The sequence below is a fragment of the Alosa pseudoharengus genome, unplaced genomic scaffold (genome assembly GCF_046254945.1).
Source record: "Alosa pseudoharengus isolate Yale_2024_CS ecotype anadromous, Long Island Sound unplaced genomic scaffold, YU_APseudo_1.1 YU_APseudo_1.1_scf_6, whole genome shotgun sequence".
Classification (NCBI taxonomy): domain Eukaryota; kingdom Metazoa; phylum Chordata; class Actinopteri; order Clupeiformes; family Clupeidae; genus Alosa; species Alosa pseudoharengus.
In genome coordinates, this window is record NW_027468848.1 from 23,298,787 (window position 1) to 23,315,559 (window position 16,773).

At 39.9% G+C, this 16,773-nt stretch overlaps 2 protein-coding genes across 2 annotated transcripts in view; both read right to left on the reverse strand.

The window, feature by feature from the left end:
* Window positions 1-16,773, reverse strand: part of LOC143105508 (tripartite motif-containing protein 16-like) — a 175,893-nt gene that overhangs the window by 95,502 nt on the left and 63,618 nt on the right. The window lies entirely within an intron of this gene.
* On the reverse strand, window positions 1,569-15,264 carry LOC143106399 (uncharacterized). Its single transcript, XM_076270671.1, has 3 exons — window positions 14,921-15,264; window positions 13,219-14,782; window positions 1,569-1,814 (listed from the first exon to the last, which is right to left on the reverse strand). The coding sequence occupies exons 1-3, from the start codon at window positions 15,262-15,264 to the stop codon at window positions 1,569-1,571; spliced, it is 2,154 nt and encodes a 717-aa protein (XP_076126786.1).

Below are 16,773 nucleotides of genomic sequence, written 5' to 3' on the forward strand. Positions count from 1 at the left end.
AAGACAGATGAATAACCACAGAAGAGACAAGTTATCTTACCCTCCTGCTGGAATTCGTAGAAAGACCAAGAAAAGACAAAAATACTGCTTGAAGAATTAGATGCCAAGGTTAAATAAGTTCTTTACTTTTCAGCACTTTGGTGATGATAACAAAATGCGGCGTAATATCCACTTGCAGGTTACAATGTCGTAGAAAATATAAAAAGAGTAAATCCACAAAATAGGAAAATAGTAAATCCACAAATGGAGAAGAGATTACAATAAAAATAGTAAATCCACAAATGGAGAAAAAGAGAATATACGGAAAAAAAGTAAGTCCTCAAAAAAGGGAAAAAGTCAGCTGATTGTCTTCTGCAGTCACTCTCTGTCGGAGTAGCAGGTCTGATATCTGCAACAGGTTCCACGGAGTTTCGGTCCGCGACTCAGCCTGGCACGATGTCCAACACTTTGCTTCTCAACGAATTTCGGAGGACGAATTCTAACAACCACACGCGACATCATAAAGCAAAAACCCAGCGAGTTGAAGGAAGGAAAAAAGAAGAAGCAGCCCCGATCGTTTAGTTCAGCCCCTATTTATACTAGGTAGACTTGACCTCCCCCACACATTCCTGAGACAAATCAATCCTATTTTCCCACGACAGTTTAGAAACTTCTAGAAGTTCCCACGAGGGCTGGGAATATTCTGACGTTAGCTGGGAATATAGCTGGGAATATTCTCACGGTAACTGGGAATATAGCTGGGAATATTCTCACCATAGCTAATACATTCTAGAAGTCACTGATCTTAACCAACAATATAAGATGACACGCATTAACATACTTCTCCGGGTTACATTTCGGAGACAATACATCACATTCAGGTTTACAGATAGTTTCCAGAGGTTACACAAACAGTTTACATTCAATGGCAATTATCATCAAGTATTTCTGAGGTCAGGGTGATCTGGTTTAGTAATCCTGCACATTGTTCAACATCTGCTTCAACACATTCATTCACTTCCACGCTTTCAGGTGATCTTAATTCAAGAGTAGGTTGCAAAGTAATTGGTTTAACATTACGATTCAATTCCTGGTCAGTTTCTTTCCTAATTTGTCTAATCATATTTTCTAGATCAGAGAGATTACCTTGATAGCTAGCGCTGAATCTAGCCTTTCTGCCTTTTCGCCTTGTAAGACGTATTGGTTTTGTGCTACTGCTCTGTGGTCCATACGGTCGGTGTTCTGGGAACACGTCACCCCCTACCTGGAGCACAGGGCGTAGCACAGAAGTAGGCACTGCGTAAGGAACTTCGAAGGATACTGGACCCCACAAGATGCCAATCTGGGCTCCAGTATGATACTGCAAAGAAGCCCAAGGGGCTCGCGTCTGATAATCATAAAAACACATTAATACTACACGGATCACTGGATAACTGTACAGAATTGGAATTTGTCGATATGGAAAGAGATTCCATGCATGCAAGACAGAAGAACTGATCAAATCAAATATATTATCAGGATATACTTCATTCATTATCAAGGGTTCAGGGCTGTGTGTTATTGCTACTACCTGTACCCAGCACTCGGGTCTAGCAGACGCAGGTTCCGCACAGGAGGTAGGTATTATTCTGTCGTCCGAGGTCACAGTCAGCCTGGAGCAGAAGAAATAACGCTATACCTGCCCGGGAACAACTGACGTTACTACACACCTGCTCTGAGGCAAGGCTAGTCCCAGCAACACATCGGCCCAATCCGCCCGATATTCCGGGGTCTGTAGTGGGGAAGTCGGAGTCTCGGTCGGGACTATCCGATCGGTCTCCATCACATGGTCCTGGCTACATGAGGGAATAAATAAACATTTATCCAGTGCCCCTTTATCTGATATAGGCTATGGATCGCTTTTCCAAATGTCTGTAAAGGAACTGAATAGGCAAGATAATCACATGACAGTGAACAGGATACTAAAGGCCTAGAATGTTTTATCGCTGATTCTATGAACACCTCATCTTGTTTCATAATTTGGATTACAGGGATATTCCCCAAAATGCCTGCCAATTGTCCTCGTAGGGGTAACATTCCATAAATTAACTGACACAGTGGCTTCACTTCCCGTATATTCAACTCTTGAATAAAGTATTGCACCTGATCCAGTGACATTTCACGCATGCATTCAACACACACTTTCCCCACCATAGTCTCAAAAGCATTGTTAAAATAGTCCATGTCACAAAATGAACATGCAGACTCTTTGATCATTAGAATTTGTCCCCTATAAAATCGTCGAGTGGGTCGGAGTCTCCCGATCCCCTGCTTCCAGATGTGGAAGTCCTAGGGTAACATTTACAGAACTCAGTTAGATACAAACTCGTGAGGAAAGCAGCAGCGTAGCCTGGTATAAACCAGACGGCGTGACATACTTCCAAAATTAACATTATTACTCCATATATCACAGACTTCAGGACATCCAATCTATATATCCTTCGTATCTCAGAATCAGTAAGTCTGTCCCATATGGCCTGTAGAGGCGTCATACAAGTTAAATAGGTTAAGAGGACAACTGTAATTTGAATGACATGACTGTAATTGGCCGCCAGGTGATAACTTTCCATTAACAACACTTGTCTTACTATACCCATACAGGTGACAACCCATCCTGTGATGGCCAGTATCAATTGAATTTGTTTAAGTTCAGGTACCTAATGGTGCATAAGGTTTAAATAATCCAACTCTATTCGGTAGTATAGCAAATATAAATGTCACCACTATGTCCTGTGACTGCTGTACTAAAATCATAGTTAAACGCATCATATTAATCATGGTTATCAGAATGCTATATGGTGTCAAATCCATACTTTGCACAAGCATGTATCCGATCCAGATAATCGTAAATATCATGTAACTTACGTGAGTAGTAGTAGAATCCACCCCAGAGATGGATGCAATAGATGGAGTAGGTGAGGAGTTAGAACTAGCAGATGAGATATCCTGGTAATTTAACATATCTTGAGCCATGATTTCGTAGTTTGGTAGACTAAAAGTCGTAGTGAGTTTGGGAACTTCTTACAGGCCTTAATGTATCTGTCTAACAGACACCCCACACCCCACCTTTCTTTAAGTGGGCGGAGTTATCGATATGCTTGACTACTCGTTATCCAGACTGTATCTGAATTCCGTTCAGGTTGACTAAGAGTTTGTAGCATTTTTTACTTCTGAGACTTATATCTGTGTTGCATATCCAAATAACAACCTCTTAATTTCATTAAAATCCCTAACATGAAAGCTATGCCCAAAATTAATGCTATAATCCACCAGGCTTCTAAAAACCATTTTATTTCTTTCCAGATACTTGTAAAGACCCCAGTGAAATTATCATATACGTTCTTATGTTGGCGTAGTATAATAACGAGATATAGTATAAGGGCTACATGCAAAGAATCGGAGAGTGAGGATTCTGTCCGTTAACATGTTAGCGGATGCCAGTGTAGCACCACTCCTTCAGTGAATCAGAAAAGGGGAATCATTCAAACATTCCCGCGCAACATCTTAGCAACTTCTCTCGCTCCTCAGTCATGTGACGCAGAACATGCTTACTCAACATTGGATAATGTAAAGGGAGGAATAACATGAATGGCCATAAACTATTTCACTTCCAATATTAGGCCATCCAATAGGTGCAACTTTACGCACCAGATATGTTAGGATAACGTCCAAAAAAAATTAGTCAAAGGCAGGCTTGGAATTTCACCATTTTAGGGGCAAGGCCACTTGGCCTTCAGTTGGGCATATTTGGTGGGGGGCACAAAGGCCACATGTCAGGGCACCAAGGCCAAAGTTAACTATACAGTAGTATGCTATAAAAATGATCAAAGTTGTATTCACTGCAGTAGACCTGCATCACTGTATGAAACATTACAAAAACATAAAACATGACATATTACATAACTGTAAATCATCTGATCATCTAATATTTTCAGATATCTAGGCTATATTTAACATTTATTTTATATTTGGCCTGTTATGAAATCATGTATTGAACAATTTAAGCACAGCTCAGCTTAGATGCATGCTTAGCATTTTGTGATCATTAAGGCTACTTTCACAAACTCTTATAGTCAGCTGTCCTCTGATTTACCGATATCTAGGCGACATTTGTAATATTTATTTTGTATTTGGCCCGTTATGAAATAATGTGGAACAATTTAAACACAGTGTAAAACTTAAATCCCAAATTTGGAGACATCCATGTATGTTGAAATTAACTGCAAATTCAAAACGGGATTAGTCTTGAACGGCTAACTGTACAGGGGACTGCTTTACACCTTTCTGTTCGGTAAGGTCTGCTGTTTATTCTGATATATGGTTTGTCATATGTTAAACGAAGGGTTCGTGAAGTATTCCACGGGGATGAATGGGTAGGGAGATGGACGCAAAACCTTCAGTAGAATTTATGATTAAATTTAATATTTTTTACTTTTCTCAACCGTTCACCACAGCAATTAGCGGCTAACATCGTTTAAAAGCTGAGAAAAAGCTCTTTCATGTGATACTTGTGATGTCTGTGTGATGAGTAGGCTACTTCGGGAGTAGTTCAACTGAGAAGAATGGGTTAATTTGGACGCACTTTCTTGCGCTGTCACTTTCTCCACTGCGTAATTTGCGCTGTGAATGCTAAGATTATTTTGACAGGCCATAGGCTAAATATATATCGCTATTAGTAGGACGCAAAGCAGAATATTTAAAGAAGGGGGCACCAAGGCCACCATGGCCTGTAAACCTCTGATTTTCAAAGGGGCGTCACGGCCAACGCAAGGGGCTACGACGGCCATGGCCGTCGTGGCCGCCGTGAAATTCCTACCCTGGTCAAAGGTAACACATTAGGTCAAATAACAAAAACATCCTTTCCTACACGTTTCATTCTTCATGAAGATAGAGCATGATTAATATTAAGTTGTCATGAAGTTAGCAAATATCCTACTGCTGACGGCAATGTGTTTGTGCGGCTTATTCCGCGTAGCAAATGAGCATGCATCAGTAACCTTATCACTCTCATCTTTCCCACCTATGTGGCGAACAGCCTCGTAGCTCATGCTCCCCGAAGTGGAATTTCTCGGGATAGTTAGTTTTTGCAATGACATGCAGATTAATGTGATAAGTAGCAAATTGTTAAACCCAAGCATACAAAATCATTAGCCTACTCTGTCTTAATATAAAGATGTTATCATGTTTGTCAATTGCTCTATGCTCACAAAATAATCGTGAGTCAGAGAAGGCCTATGCCTACTGAGATAAGAGTTTGTCTTACAAGTAAAAGTCCTAGCGCAACTTGGATACCCACAGCATTTACGCAGAGGGTCACAGGCAAATAGTCATAATAATGCTGACAACAATTACACAACTTTTAACATGAAGATCTTAAGAATATTAAGAATAAAGATCTTAATATCGGATAAAGTTCCTTATTGGACAATGGGTTTGGACACATCTCTTTATCATTTAACTCTAGAAAGATAAAACTTGTTAAAATTTCTGTAGGTCATAGCCTACCACAGCTATAAGATCTTCAATAACATTACAAATGTTATTCACTAAGGAGGCACAATATTTTACCCAAATAAGTATAATTAACTAAAACTTACGTATAGGTCTACTCGCTCTGCTTAAAGGAAATTTGCCCATGAAAGTGCGTCCTTAGTGAAGCCCGTCTCTGCGTGAGCTTTTTTAATGACATAACAAGAGGCGGTTGAGGAAGATGCATGGTCATGGAGGGTCTAGAGACATCTGACTATATTTCGTACCTACAACGAGCATCGCCATAGCCTACATTTTACCGAGTCTAATATGGACCAATGCAACCTAGAGTCCATTTCAAAACTTACATTGTCATTTGCCTAAACCAACGATCATCGAATTGTATTACATTGTAACATTCTCATCTGTATGGTTCACGGAAGACTATATGCGTATCTATTAGCAGAGTAGGCATAGTTAAACTCCGGAAGGGTACACATTCGTTTTTTACATAACCTGAGACTTTAACACCAAGCAATTTAAAGTTTCTTGTTTCTGCCAATAAAGATAAACATAGGAAATATACACGTGAGACTGGTATGCAATTCTGCAAGGGATTTATCCGTATGGTCGTGCGCATTCCTTATCATCTGATTAGATCCACACAATCCCACAGAGCTGGTCTTCGTCTCGCATCATTGCTCCCAAGGCTCCCATTACCCAAGCCTCGCTAGGGTCTCTGTAAAGTAACCCCAACTTATATGCGACGCCAACATCTTTATCTCACTCACCGTTACTCTGGATAATTATTAACTTAAGACACTATTTCAAAGGGTTTATGTATAGCATTGTGAGTTGTTTCTTACATGTTACTGTACTATAAATGTAATCTTGACTAGTTTAACTATAATATTCGATATGGCCAACGCTCCTCTGAGTCTCTTTGCTGGCTAAAGCAACCCATGAACGCGGGAACTGCGCAAGGTTTCATACCGTCCTGATGATTGTAGACGTAGAATAGTGGAGTCAAAATGTCTAAACGGCTACCAGCACATTGACACGATCTGATTCAAAATCATTAACTTTTCTACATTGTTATAAGACAAAGATGTGCCTACTAAATAAGGGACTTCCACCCATTGATTCTAAGCGACGTGATAAGCCTATGTTAGGGAAACCATTGTAACAAAAACGATGTGTGAGATCCCATGAATATTAAAGCGCAACTAACCTAAAGTCGATCTTTCGGCTTTAAAAGATGAATTCAAATGGAAGGATTTAAAGATCCGCTGCTTTTAGTTTACTTTCCTTTAGATAAAACTTGTATCTTTACTTTAAATAATACACGGGTATTGTAAATGGGAATTCATTACGGACCAAGCCTCGCGGAACTATCTATAGGCCTAATCTTATAGTAAAATCTAAAAATCACTATCGGGATCATACCATGATAGTCTATACGAACACTTTTAGAAATGCATATTCTTAGCATGGACTAAGTTACAAAGCATCAGTTACTCAAGGGGAAATAGTCACCACATGAGACAATTCCACACTAATTATCTTATCAGTATACTTTATCTTCTATAGGTGTGGAAGCTAAGAACCACTATGAATGTGAATTACAACGTGATTATGGGTGTCATCCTCAGCTAAAAACAGAATGTCTTTGCGGAGACAACTACAAGGGAAAAAAGTTTAGAAATGTCACTACCCCCACCAAGGGTCACAAAATCTGGCTCTGCCCTGACTCGACAGGCTAGTGACAGAAACCAGGACACCTTGGGGTAGAGCTCGAGAAGCTTCTCGTGTCAATTCAAGATTAATGTATTGTTGGTCGTACCTGGTACATTGTTGGAATTTGTCTCAAAGTTGACCTTCCTAGTTTACGCACCATTCCCTATGTTTTACGCATAAAATCTGAATACAACTTTCAGATATAACCTACTGTTGAACAAGGGACATTATTGATCAATAGACTACATCTAAGCATCCCCCGCAACGTTGCGTTATGTCTTACACAAAAATAAAGAGTTATAGGCTGATTTGAACGTTCAACCTGTCCTGAAACGGATTTCCGCCTATAGTCTCCCTACTACTGAACAACACGTAGTAAAGATGCCTTTAGAATCTATTCCCGAAAGTAAGATATTTATCCAATATATCTAACTTAGACTCCGTATCTTCCTTTTCCAGGCAAGCGCGTATCTCGACGCTATTTGTTACTTTCCGTAACTGCTTCTGCAATATCAGTGCAACTTCTTTCTGAGGTTTACACCCGTTACCCTCCTAATAGTCCGGAATATTAGGAACCGTCTTACTTTTACGGTCTCGACCCACGAACTTTCTGTAGGTGTTTTTGTCGAGGAATAACCACTTCCCCTCGGAACTTAAAACAACAGTCACAACAGTGTTTTGTCTTACGCGTTGTTTGTATATTATATTATCTAATATAAGTTCCAGAGATAACCACCAGGGCCGTTATGTGTCTATCAGAACACACCGAATGCGACGGTTTAACACTTCTCCGACGCCAAAATTAGACCGATAATTAGAGTTGCGTTTTCAACATCTAATAGTATTATCTAAAGGTCCTCCCGGGTTTCGGCACCATGTGTTGCCCCCTGCAGGTAACCCCCAGAACCTAGTCAACTTCAGCCGTTTCTCAGACGTAACCCCAGGCCTAAGCAGTTAAAACCTACGATACCTCCCTGGAGGTAATTGTAGATAGCAGGGACCTACTGTCGAGTGCAGTCGCACGACTTCCCTCTGCGGCGCAGATAACCTAAAGCTCCTATTTTTAAATATCCCCCTTGGAAGTTGATCAGGCTTCCGTGGTGGATTTATTGAGATGTTTATGAAATAAGGAGCGACTACGCCTAGGTCTCGAACAGTTGGCTAACGTGCGAAGATGTTTGACCCTAGAGTTTATCTAGAGACACAGGTTATAGGCTATCTTGCTCAGGTTTTATAAGAGTGGAGACCTTCTTACCGTCCTTCAGTATAAAGTCACGCTGACCCAAGTCTTAGAAAAGACAGATGAATAACCACAGAAGAGACAAGTTATCTTACCCTCCTGCTGGAATTCGTAGAAAGACCAAGAAAAGACAAAAATACTGCTTGAAGAATTAGATGCCAAGGTTAAATAAGTTCTTTACTTTTCAGCACTTTGGTGATGATAACAAAATGCGGCGTAATATCCACTTGCAGGTTACAATGTCGTAGAAAATATAAAAAGAGTAAATCCACAAAATAGGAAAATAGTAAATCCACAAATGGAGAAGAGATTACTGTCGGAGTAGCAGGTCTGATATCTGCAACAGGTTCCACGGAGTTTCGGTCCGCGACTCAGCCTGGCACGACGTCCAACACTTTGCTTCTCAACGAATTTCGGAGGACGAATTCTAACAACCACACGCGACATCATAAAGCAAAAACCCAGCGAGTTGAAGGAAGGAAAAAAGAAGAAGCAGCCCCGATCGTTTAGTTCAGCCCCTATTTATACTAGGTAGACTTGACCTCCCCCACACATTCCTGAGACAAATCAATCCTATTTTCCCACGACAGTTTAGAAACTTCTAGAAGTTCCCACGAGGGCTGGGAATATTCTCACGTTAGCTGGGAATATAGCTGGGAATATTCTCACCATAGCTAATACATTCTAGAAGTCACTGATCTTAACCAACAATATAAGATGACACGCATTAACATACTTCTCCGGGTTACATTTCGGAGACAATACATCACATTCAGGTTTACAGATAGTTTCCAGAGGTTACACAAACAGTTTACATTCAATGGCAATTATAACCATGTGACACATTACATTTAGCAACATACACTTTACAGTCATCAAGAGATCGATTACATTCTTACAGGTTACAAACACTTATGGCATTAACCTTCACACAATGCAATCTGAATACATTCATTTAAACAGTTTAAGGCACTTTACTCATTTCACAGTTTTGAGACATACAATTCTTTTCATGCATAATTTCCTAGACTTTATAAGGTTATGCTACTAAAATACTTGTAATGATACATTTCATTCATCACACTTTATTATTTATTATGAGGTCATTGTTTGCAGTTATGGTTCATCATCCATTCTTTTATTCACATTCAATAATCATCAAGTATTTCTGAGGTCAGGGTGATCTGGTTTAGTAATCCTGCACATTGTTCAACATCTGCTTCAACACATTCATTCACTTCCACGCTTTCAGGTGATCTTAATTCAAGAGTAGGTTGCAAAGTAATTGGTTTAACATTACGATTCAATTCCTGGTCAGTTTCTTTCCTAATTTGTCTAATCATATTTTCTAGATCAGAGAGATTACCTTGATAGCTAGCGCTGAATCTAGCCTTTCTGCCTTTTCGCCTTGTAAGACGTATTGGTTTTGTGCTACTGCTCTGTGGTCCATACGGTCGGTGTTCTGGGAACACGTCACCTTTAAGAGTATTTCCTTTCCATTGGATATTTCTCTTTGTTGTTCACTTTGACCATCCTCAGGCTTGTGTTCTGTCAGAAAGACCCTCCTGGCTCTGACAGCTGGCTTGCTCTGTATTTGCTCTGTATCTTCATTTCCTTCCTGCATTCTCTTCACTATTATTATTAATATTATTATTATTATTAGTAGTAGTAGTATAGTAGTAGCAGTTGTTGAAGCAGTACTACTACAAACTTTTTCAGACCAAGGACCACTTAACCAATAAGTAAAAAACTCACGGACCACCTAGCTAAAAAACAGTACACCTACTTCAACAGTATATTACACAGTAGGCTTACTCATTGAACCACCTTGCTTATTGTCTTTGCACCTTGATTATTATGTCAGAGGATTTATATGATTTAGACTGGCGTAGCTTACTGTACATAGGCAGTATTGCAGAATTGTTTGGATTACATACAAGTTGTTCAACATTGCAAACAACTCATCTATATTATATTTTACCACGTCTGCTCACGGACTAGCTGTGGAACGGACCTGGGCAGTGGGCACCAGCGGTCCCCAGACCACACTTTGAAAAATAATGTACTACTAGTAGAAAGTCAATGGAGTATTAGAGAATAATACATACAACTCACAGACTACAGTTTTTAAAATATAGAATCAGAACCTACCTTCAAGTCTCACCACTTTGTAATGCCCAGACTCAAACAGTTCATCTGATTTTTGTGTCATTCACACCTCAGGGAGAAATTTGATCAATGTGATAAATCTGCTGCTTGCTAGGTCGACCTGTTCGCCGGGTGAACCTAAAAGAATGCTGAGGCATTCCTTGATAGTATTGAAAGTTTCCACAAGTCTTGAAAACAATGCACATATTTCTTGGCCCATGTAGTGTGAGGTATTCCTTGGTCAAAGATTTAGTCATACCAAAACTGTGCTGTTTGCTTTGTAATTTTATGACATGCAAGCATACAATGGGAGATTATTGGCTTAAGGCACTTGCATGGAACATAGAACATATATTGTGTTTGTCAGCAAGCCCTATATGTACTACTGTACATTGCAATATACTGTTTCAAATGAACCAAAATCTGCTAGTGGTGTGCGATACTGCAAAATTTGGTTTCGATCTGATACCAATACTGACATTTGTTACTAAAAGCAGCTTATATACTTTTATGTACATTAGGGGAGAGCAGTGTGTCATGATTTATGACGTGAAGGAAACATCAATATGCTAAATTTAAATACATTTCCATGACCACTTATGATTTTGTGATTTCCACTTCACAAACATTTCAACAACGAAACATTGCAAAGCGGCCATGCAAGATGTGAAGTGGTGTTTGCACGACTGTAGGCTAGTCCTTGGTGAAACAGCAGCAACGCATTGTGAACGTAGACGAGAGATATTGGAAGTGAACTGAAATTAAAGTATCGATCCCATCACGCTGGTATCGATCCGATACCAATGTTGTTATCAATATTTGGATCGATATGCCCACCCCTAAAATCTGCATCACACTGTAACACAGTCACAAACAGGCGCGGGAAGGGCAGCGAACTACCTGAAGCATCCTCCACAAAAAATAGTTCCTCAGTAAATCAGTGCTCCAAGAGTACTTTTAATAATGTGATTGTCACATTAAAGGAGAAGTTCGGTGTGAAATTGACCTTAGCTGTACTGAAAGATGTTGCCGAGTACTTACATGTGTCCAATGGGCGCCTTCGCTCACCCCCTAGCATTCCGAATTACGCCGTTTTTAGCCAAGTAGCTGTGGGGGGCATAGCGTAGCCTATGCAGCTAAATCGCTATTTTTACACAATTAAAAAGGTTCCAAGACCCTCAGAAGTCTACCAATGCAGTGTGGAGTTACTTGGAACCTTTTTAATGGTGTAAAAACAGCGATTTAGTTGCATAGGCTACGCTATGCCCCCACAGCTACTCGGCTAAAAACGGCGTAATTTGGAATGCTAGGGGGTGAGCGAAGGTGCCTATTGGACACATGTGAGTACTCGGCAACATCTTTCAGTACAGCTAAGGTCAATTTCACACCGAACTTCTCCTTTAAGTATTAATGCTATATATATACTGTATATATAGTTTCTGTAGGCTTTCCAACTATTTTTGATCTATTGACATCAACTTTTGGATGATGGTGTCGATTTTCGTTGAATTTAATGTGTCATGCAATGTTGGGGCAGGGCACCTCGACCATCGCATTCCTCCATATATTTATTGCATAACCCTGGCGGCTTCGATAAGGATTGCAATCCACGCTAAAAGACGCTTGTATGGTCATAAAGTAGTCTGCCCCATGGTCATATTCTAGAACTGTGCTCAAATTATTCTGCCAGTATTGTTTCATTTCAAGATGCAGAAATGGTGAGTAGTGTTGCACCTGTTAACCATGTTGAGTTTCTGTTAAAAAAAACAAAAAAAACTATTTGAGAGGTTGAAATTAGAAGATAAATGAGCTAACCCTGGTGTCTTCCTTGGTTTAGCAGCTAGTGGATTTAATAGCATCCTTGGACAGCGCAAAAATGAGAAGGCAACGGTGTTCAAAGGTATGGCCACATACTACATTCAGAATGAGCTATATAGGCCTAGTTCTACAGCGAGTGCTACATAATTGCAAAATGGTTCTCCAATGTTTTCTCAGTTAGCCTTTAAGAATTTTAACAGATTAGTAAACAGAATGTGCCTTTGGAACATTGGGTGAATGGTTGCTGATAATGGGCATAGATATTGCATTAAACATCAGCCATTTCTTTCTACAACAGTCATTTACAACATTAATGATGAAAACAAGGACATTTCTAAGTGACTCCAAACTTTTGAACAGTAGTGTAATTATGTGTGAAATGTCTTATATGGTAACGTGTGATGTTAGGCCTAGTTGATATTTCTCCAGCTGCATTTACTGCATGGTTTAGAATGTCTCTTGTGATTTTCTGCTGATGCTACCTTATGATTGCTTCACTCACTGTGTTCAGCATTCAGATGTTGTCTTTGGTGTGGGGAAGGTGCATTGCAAATAAAACTGTTATGTCTATGCAATGTGCAAATGCATTTATTAGCCTACAAACCCAATTCTAAAAAAATATATGACACTGTGTAAAATGTGAACCAAGTGTAAATAATTTTAACAAAAGTACTAAATGAGACCTTTGTACATTTTTATTTATAATGCCTTTTAAGGTCAAAAAATGTTACTATGAGCGAAAAATAGAAATCCTCAAACACTTCCCTAGGTCCCCGCCTCCTTCTCACATTTCCCAATCGCTCCTCTTCCATCTCTCTCCTTTTCCTTTCCTCTTCTTCAGCTTTTGCCTTCATCTCTTTTCTTAATAATTTTTCCTGCTCTTCAGCCTTTGCCTTCATCTCTTTTATTAATTTGTCCTGCTCTCTTGCTTTGTCTTCTGCCTCTCTCAACTTTCTCTCTTCCTCTCTCACCTTTGCCATTTTCTCCTCTCTCTCTTTCTCGTAAGCTAATAGAGGATCTTCCATTTGGGCTGCCGATAAGATCTTCTCTCTAAGCTTTGCTACTTCTTCTTGTCTCCACTCACCTATTTGCTCTCGTGTCTTGACTGCTTCCTTCTCTTCCTCCTCATCTATCAAAGAATCGCCTGAGTCTGTGTATGTGTATGTGTCGCTCTCTACGTCACAGTCCTCGGACTCCATAGTCTGCTCCTGCTCTCTCGCTTTCTCTACCTTCATTCCTCTTTCCTTCTCTGCTTTATTCTTCATCTCTCTCTCTTTTCTCCTCCGTTCTATTGCTGCTTCTACCATCTCCTTCATTCGTCTCTCTTCCTCCTTTGGTTGTCTCTCCATCTCTAGATGAATTCTCTCCTGCTCTCTAGCTTTCTCCATCATCTCGCTCGTCTGTCTTTCTGTCTCCTTAACTTTTTCTCTCAACATTCTCTCATGTTCTCGCACTTCCACTTCCATCTCTTTTGTCTGTTCTTTTTCCTTCACTTTTTTCTCTGCCTCTCTCAAAATTGACTCCCGATTTCTTGCTTTCTCCTCCATGTCCCTCATATTTCTTTCTTCCTCCATCGCTTTTTTCTTCATTTCTATCATTCTCTCCTGCTCTGCCACTTGTTCTTCTGCTTCTATGCATCTTTCTCCTTCCTTCACTTCTTCTCTCAACATTTGCTCCTCCTCGCTCACTTTCTCTTCTATTTCTCTCATTTTTGTTTCCTGGTCCTTCGCTGTTCTCTCCAGCTCTCCCAAGATTCTCTTCTGTTCGCTGGCTTTTTCTTTTATCTCTCTCATTTTCATGTCTTCCTCCTTTGCTTTTTTCTGCATCTCACTTAGCATTCTCTCTTTCTCTCTCACTTTCTCTGACATTTCCCTCATCCCTCCTTCTTCCTCCTTTGCCTTTGCTCTCAACAGTCTCTCCTGATCTGTCGCTTTCTCTTCCACCTCTTGTATCAATCTTTCTTCCCCCTTCACATGTTTCCTCAACACTCTTTCAGACTCTCTCACTTTCTCCTCCATCTCCCTTATCTGTCTTTTGTTCTCCTTTACTTTTTCTTTCAACATTGTCTCCTGCTCTCTCACTTTTTCTTCCATGTCTCTTATGTGTCTTTCTTCCTCCTTCACGTGTTTTCTCAACACTCTCTCACTCTCTCTCACTTTCTGTACCATCTCCCTTATCAGTCTCTCTTCCTCCACTGCTTTTTTCTTGATATCATTTATCACTCTCTCCTGCTCTCTCAGTGTTGCCATGTTGTCATCTCTTTTTCTCATCACCCTCTCCTCCAGTCCTGTCAGCTGGGCACCTTGTCTCTCTTTCCCTTCCTGCTTTTTCTTCAGTGCCACCTGACAGATACTGCAGATTTTAAAACACTGTGTTAATGACTGAACCCATACATCATAAATGAACCGAAATGCCAGACAATCTCAAATATGAGCATCTTGCTTGTATATAAACGTCCAGTATCAGCTTATTAATGTATAGAGTACATACTGCCACTCCCACTGTCTTGCCCACATCTCTTGGCTCCTTCTGTGCACAGCCTCTCTCATTCGCCGCAGATCGTCCCTCATCCTGTCCCTCGCCACCTTTCTCTCCAGCTCCTTCACCCACTGGTCCAGCTCTCTCTTGTCAGGGGTCGGCCTCCTCAGCCTCCCCTCCTGGAAGTTGGGGTCCAGCTGCCCTTCAGATGGGACACGTGAAATCCTAACAGACCTTTCGACCATGGTTGGATCACCAGGTCTTGTGATATATGCTATTTGGCTTTCTTTCTCTGTATCTGTAACACAGTTCTGTGGAAGAGATACATCATTTGGCTCAGGTGAGTCTTTTATCATTTCGAAGTCACATTAAATCTTTTCAGCCTACTACAATAATCTTATTTAAACTTATTATGATTATTATTATTATTATCATCATTATTAATCATATTAAATTAAAAAATACTGACACAACGAAAAGGTTATTACATTATACTCAACTGTAATCATCTGTACTTGTTGACTGATTGCTGTAGAATGAAGATCTGAACCTCTTGGCATCCCCTTTTAAATGTTTCCATGATCACCATGACACCACTTTGAGCATTGTTGGATTATGACACATAACATGCATCATAATGATTCTAGAACTAATTGCTACAACTAATGGTAAGACTTTGGTAAGACTGTAATACTACAATAAGGAAAATAGCAATAATAGACATTATTATTAGTATGATTATGATTATTATTATTATTATTATCATTATTATTATTATTATTATTAATAATAATAAAAATGTGCTATATAAATAAATACTTAATTACTTACAATGTATTTTTCGTTTTTGTAAACTTTATACTTTTTGATATATGGGGCGTGCCACCACGAAATGAGTCCAGTTTGATAAAATAAAAAATGGTTTATTTGATATTCATAATCCAGACCTTAGGGTTTAAAACAAGGGGTAATTTGTTCAATTCCGTTTAGTCAACCCAGAGATATTGGCCAAAATGTAAAGGCTATCCTCATCTCAGCAAAAAAACAAGTTTTGAGAAAATCGGCTAAAGTTTGTGAAGTGTAAATGAGCGCAGCTTCTAAATGCTCAATTCACGGAGGCGGTAAAAACTTGTAAGGTATTCGTATAACTTGTGAGGTAGGACCCATCATCAAAATTTCGGTGTCCACCACTCTTGTTCATCCAAAACAAACCAGAAAAGGGACTCAAAGTGCTAAATACCGGAATTATCCCTTAAGTGACACAGACATAAACGGTGCAACAATCTAATCACCACTTGCTTTGCAGTCATATTTCAGTAATTCTGACCAAAAGGCACTACACGTATTAGAGAGGCCACCATGCCCACATCGTTTGGTCTACAAGCACATGGCTGGTATCATTGGAAAGCTGAGACCATGTAGATTTTTTTGAAACAGTCAGGATAACCCTGTGAAGTTCTCAGAAAGAGCTACAGAGGCTGGAATAAAGTTTTTTTCGCACCAACAAGCGCTTCTTTTGTGCATTGAGATACACGCGCATGGTCAAAGTCAATGACGACATCCCATACGTCGTTTAAAAGCTCTGGTCATTGGCTACAAGAATATGTCCATAATTTCGTTCTTACTTGTAAGAGGCCCACGTGGCTGCCATTCCAAGCTTGCATGTCCAATAGAAAGGTGTAGCTGACCAAGCTTGTCTCTGCCTCGTTTCTCGTGATTGGTAGATCCTACAGACACGTGACATGGCTCTTTGTGTTCGTGAGACTCAGGGGAGCGTGGGGAATACGCATAAGTAGGGAGTTCGAAGCCGAATGGTATTCAAAATCACCGATATTCACCGGAAAATCTTTGAAAGTGTTTTATTT

What these genes read in the sequence shown, in the direction of transcription:
- LOC143106399 (XM_076270671.1), bottom strand. Translation starts at nt 15,264, where the DNA reads ATGATAAAAGACTCACCTGAGCCAAATGATGTATCTCTTCCACAGAAC. An exon ending in GCAAGACAGTGGGAGTGGCA is followed by an intron (nt 14,783 to 14,920) that starts GTATGTACTCTA and finishes TAAAATCTGCAG; the next exon opens with TATCTGTCAGGTGGCACTGA. An exon ending in AAGAGGAGCGATTGGGAAAT is followed by an intron (nt 1,815 to 13,218) that starts GTGAGAAGGAGG and finishes TCCCTCATGTAG; the next exon opens with CCAGGACCATGTGATGGAGA.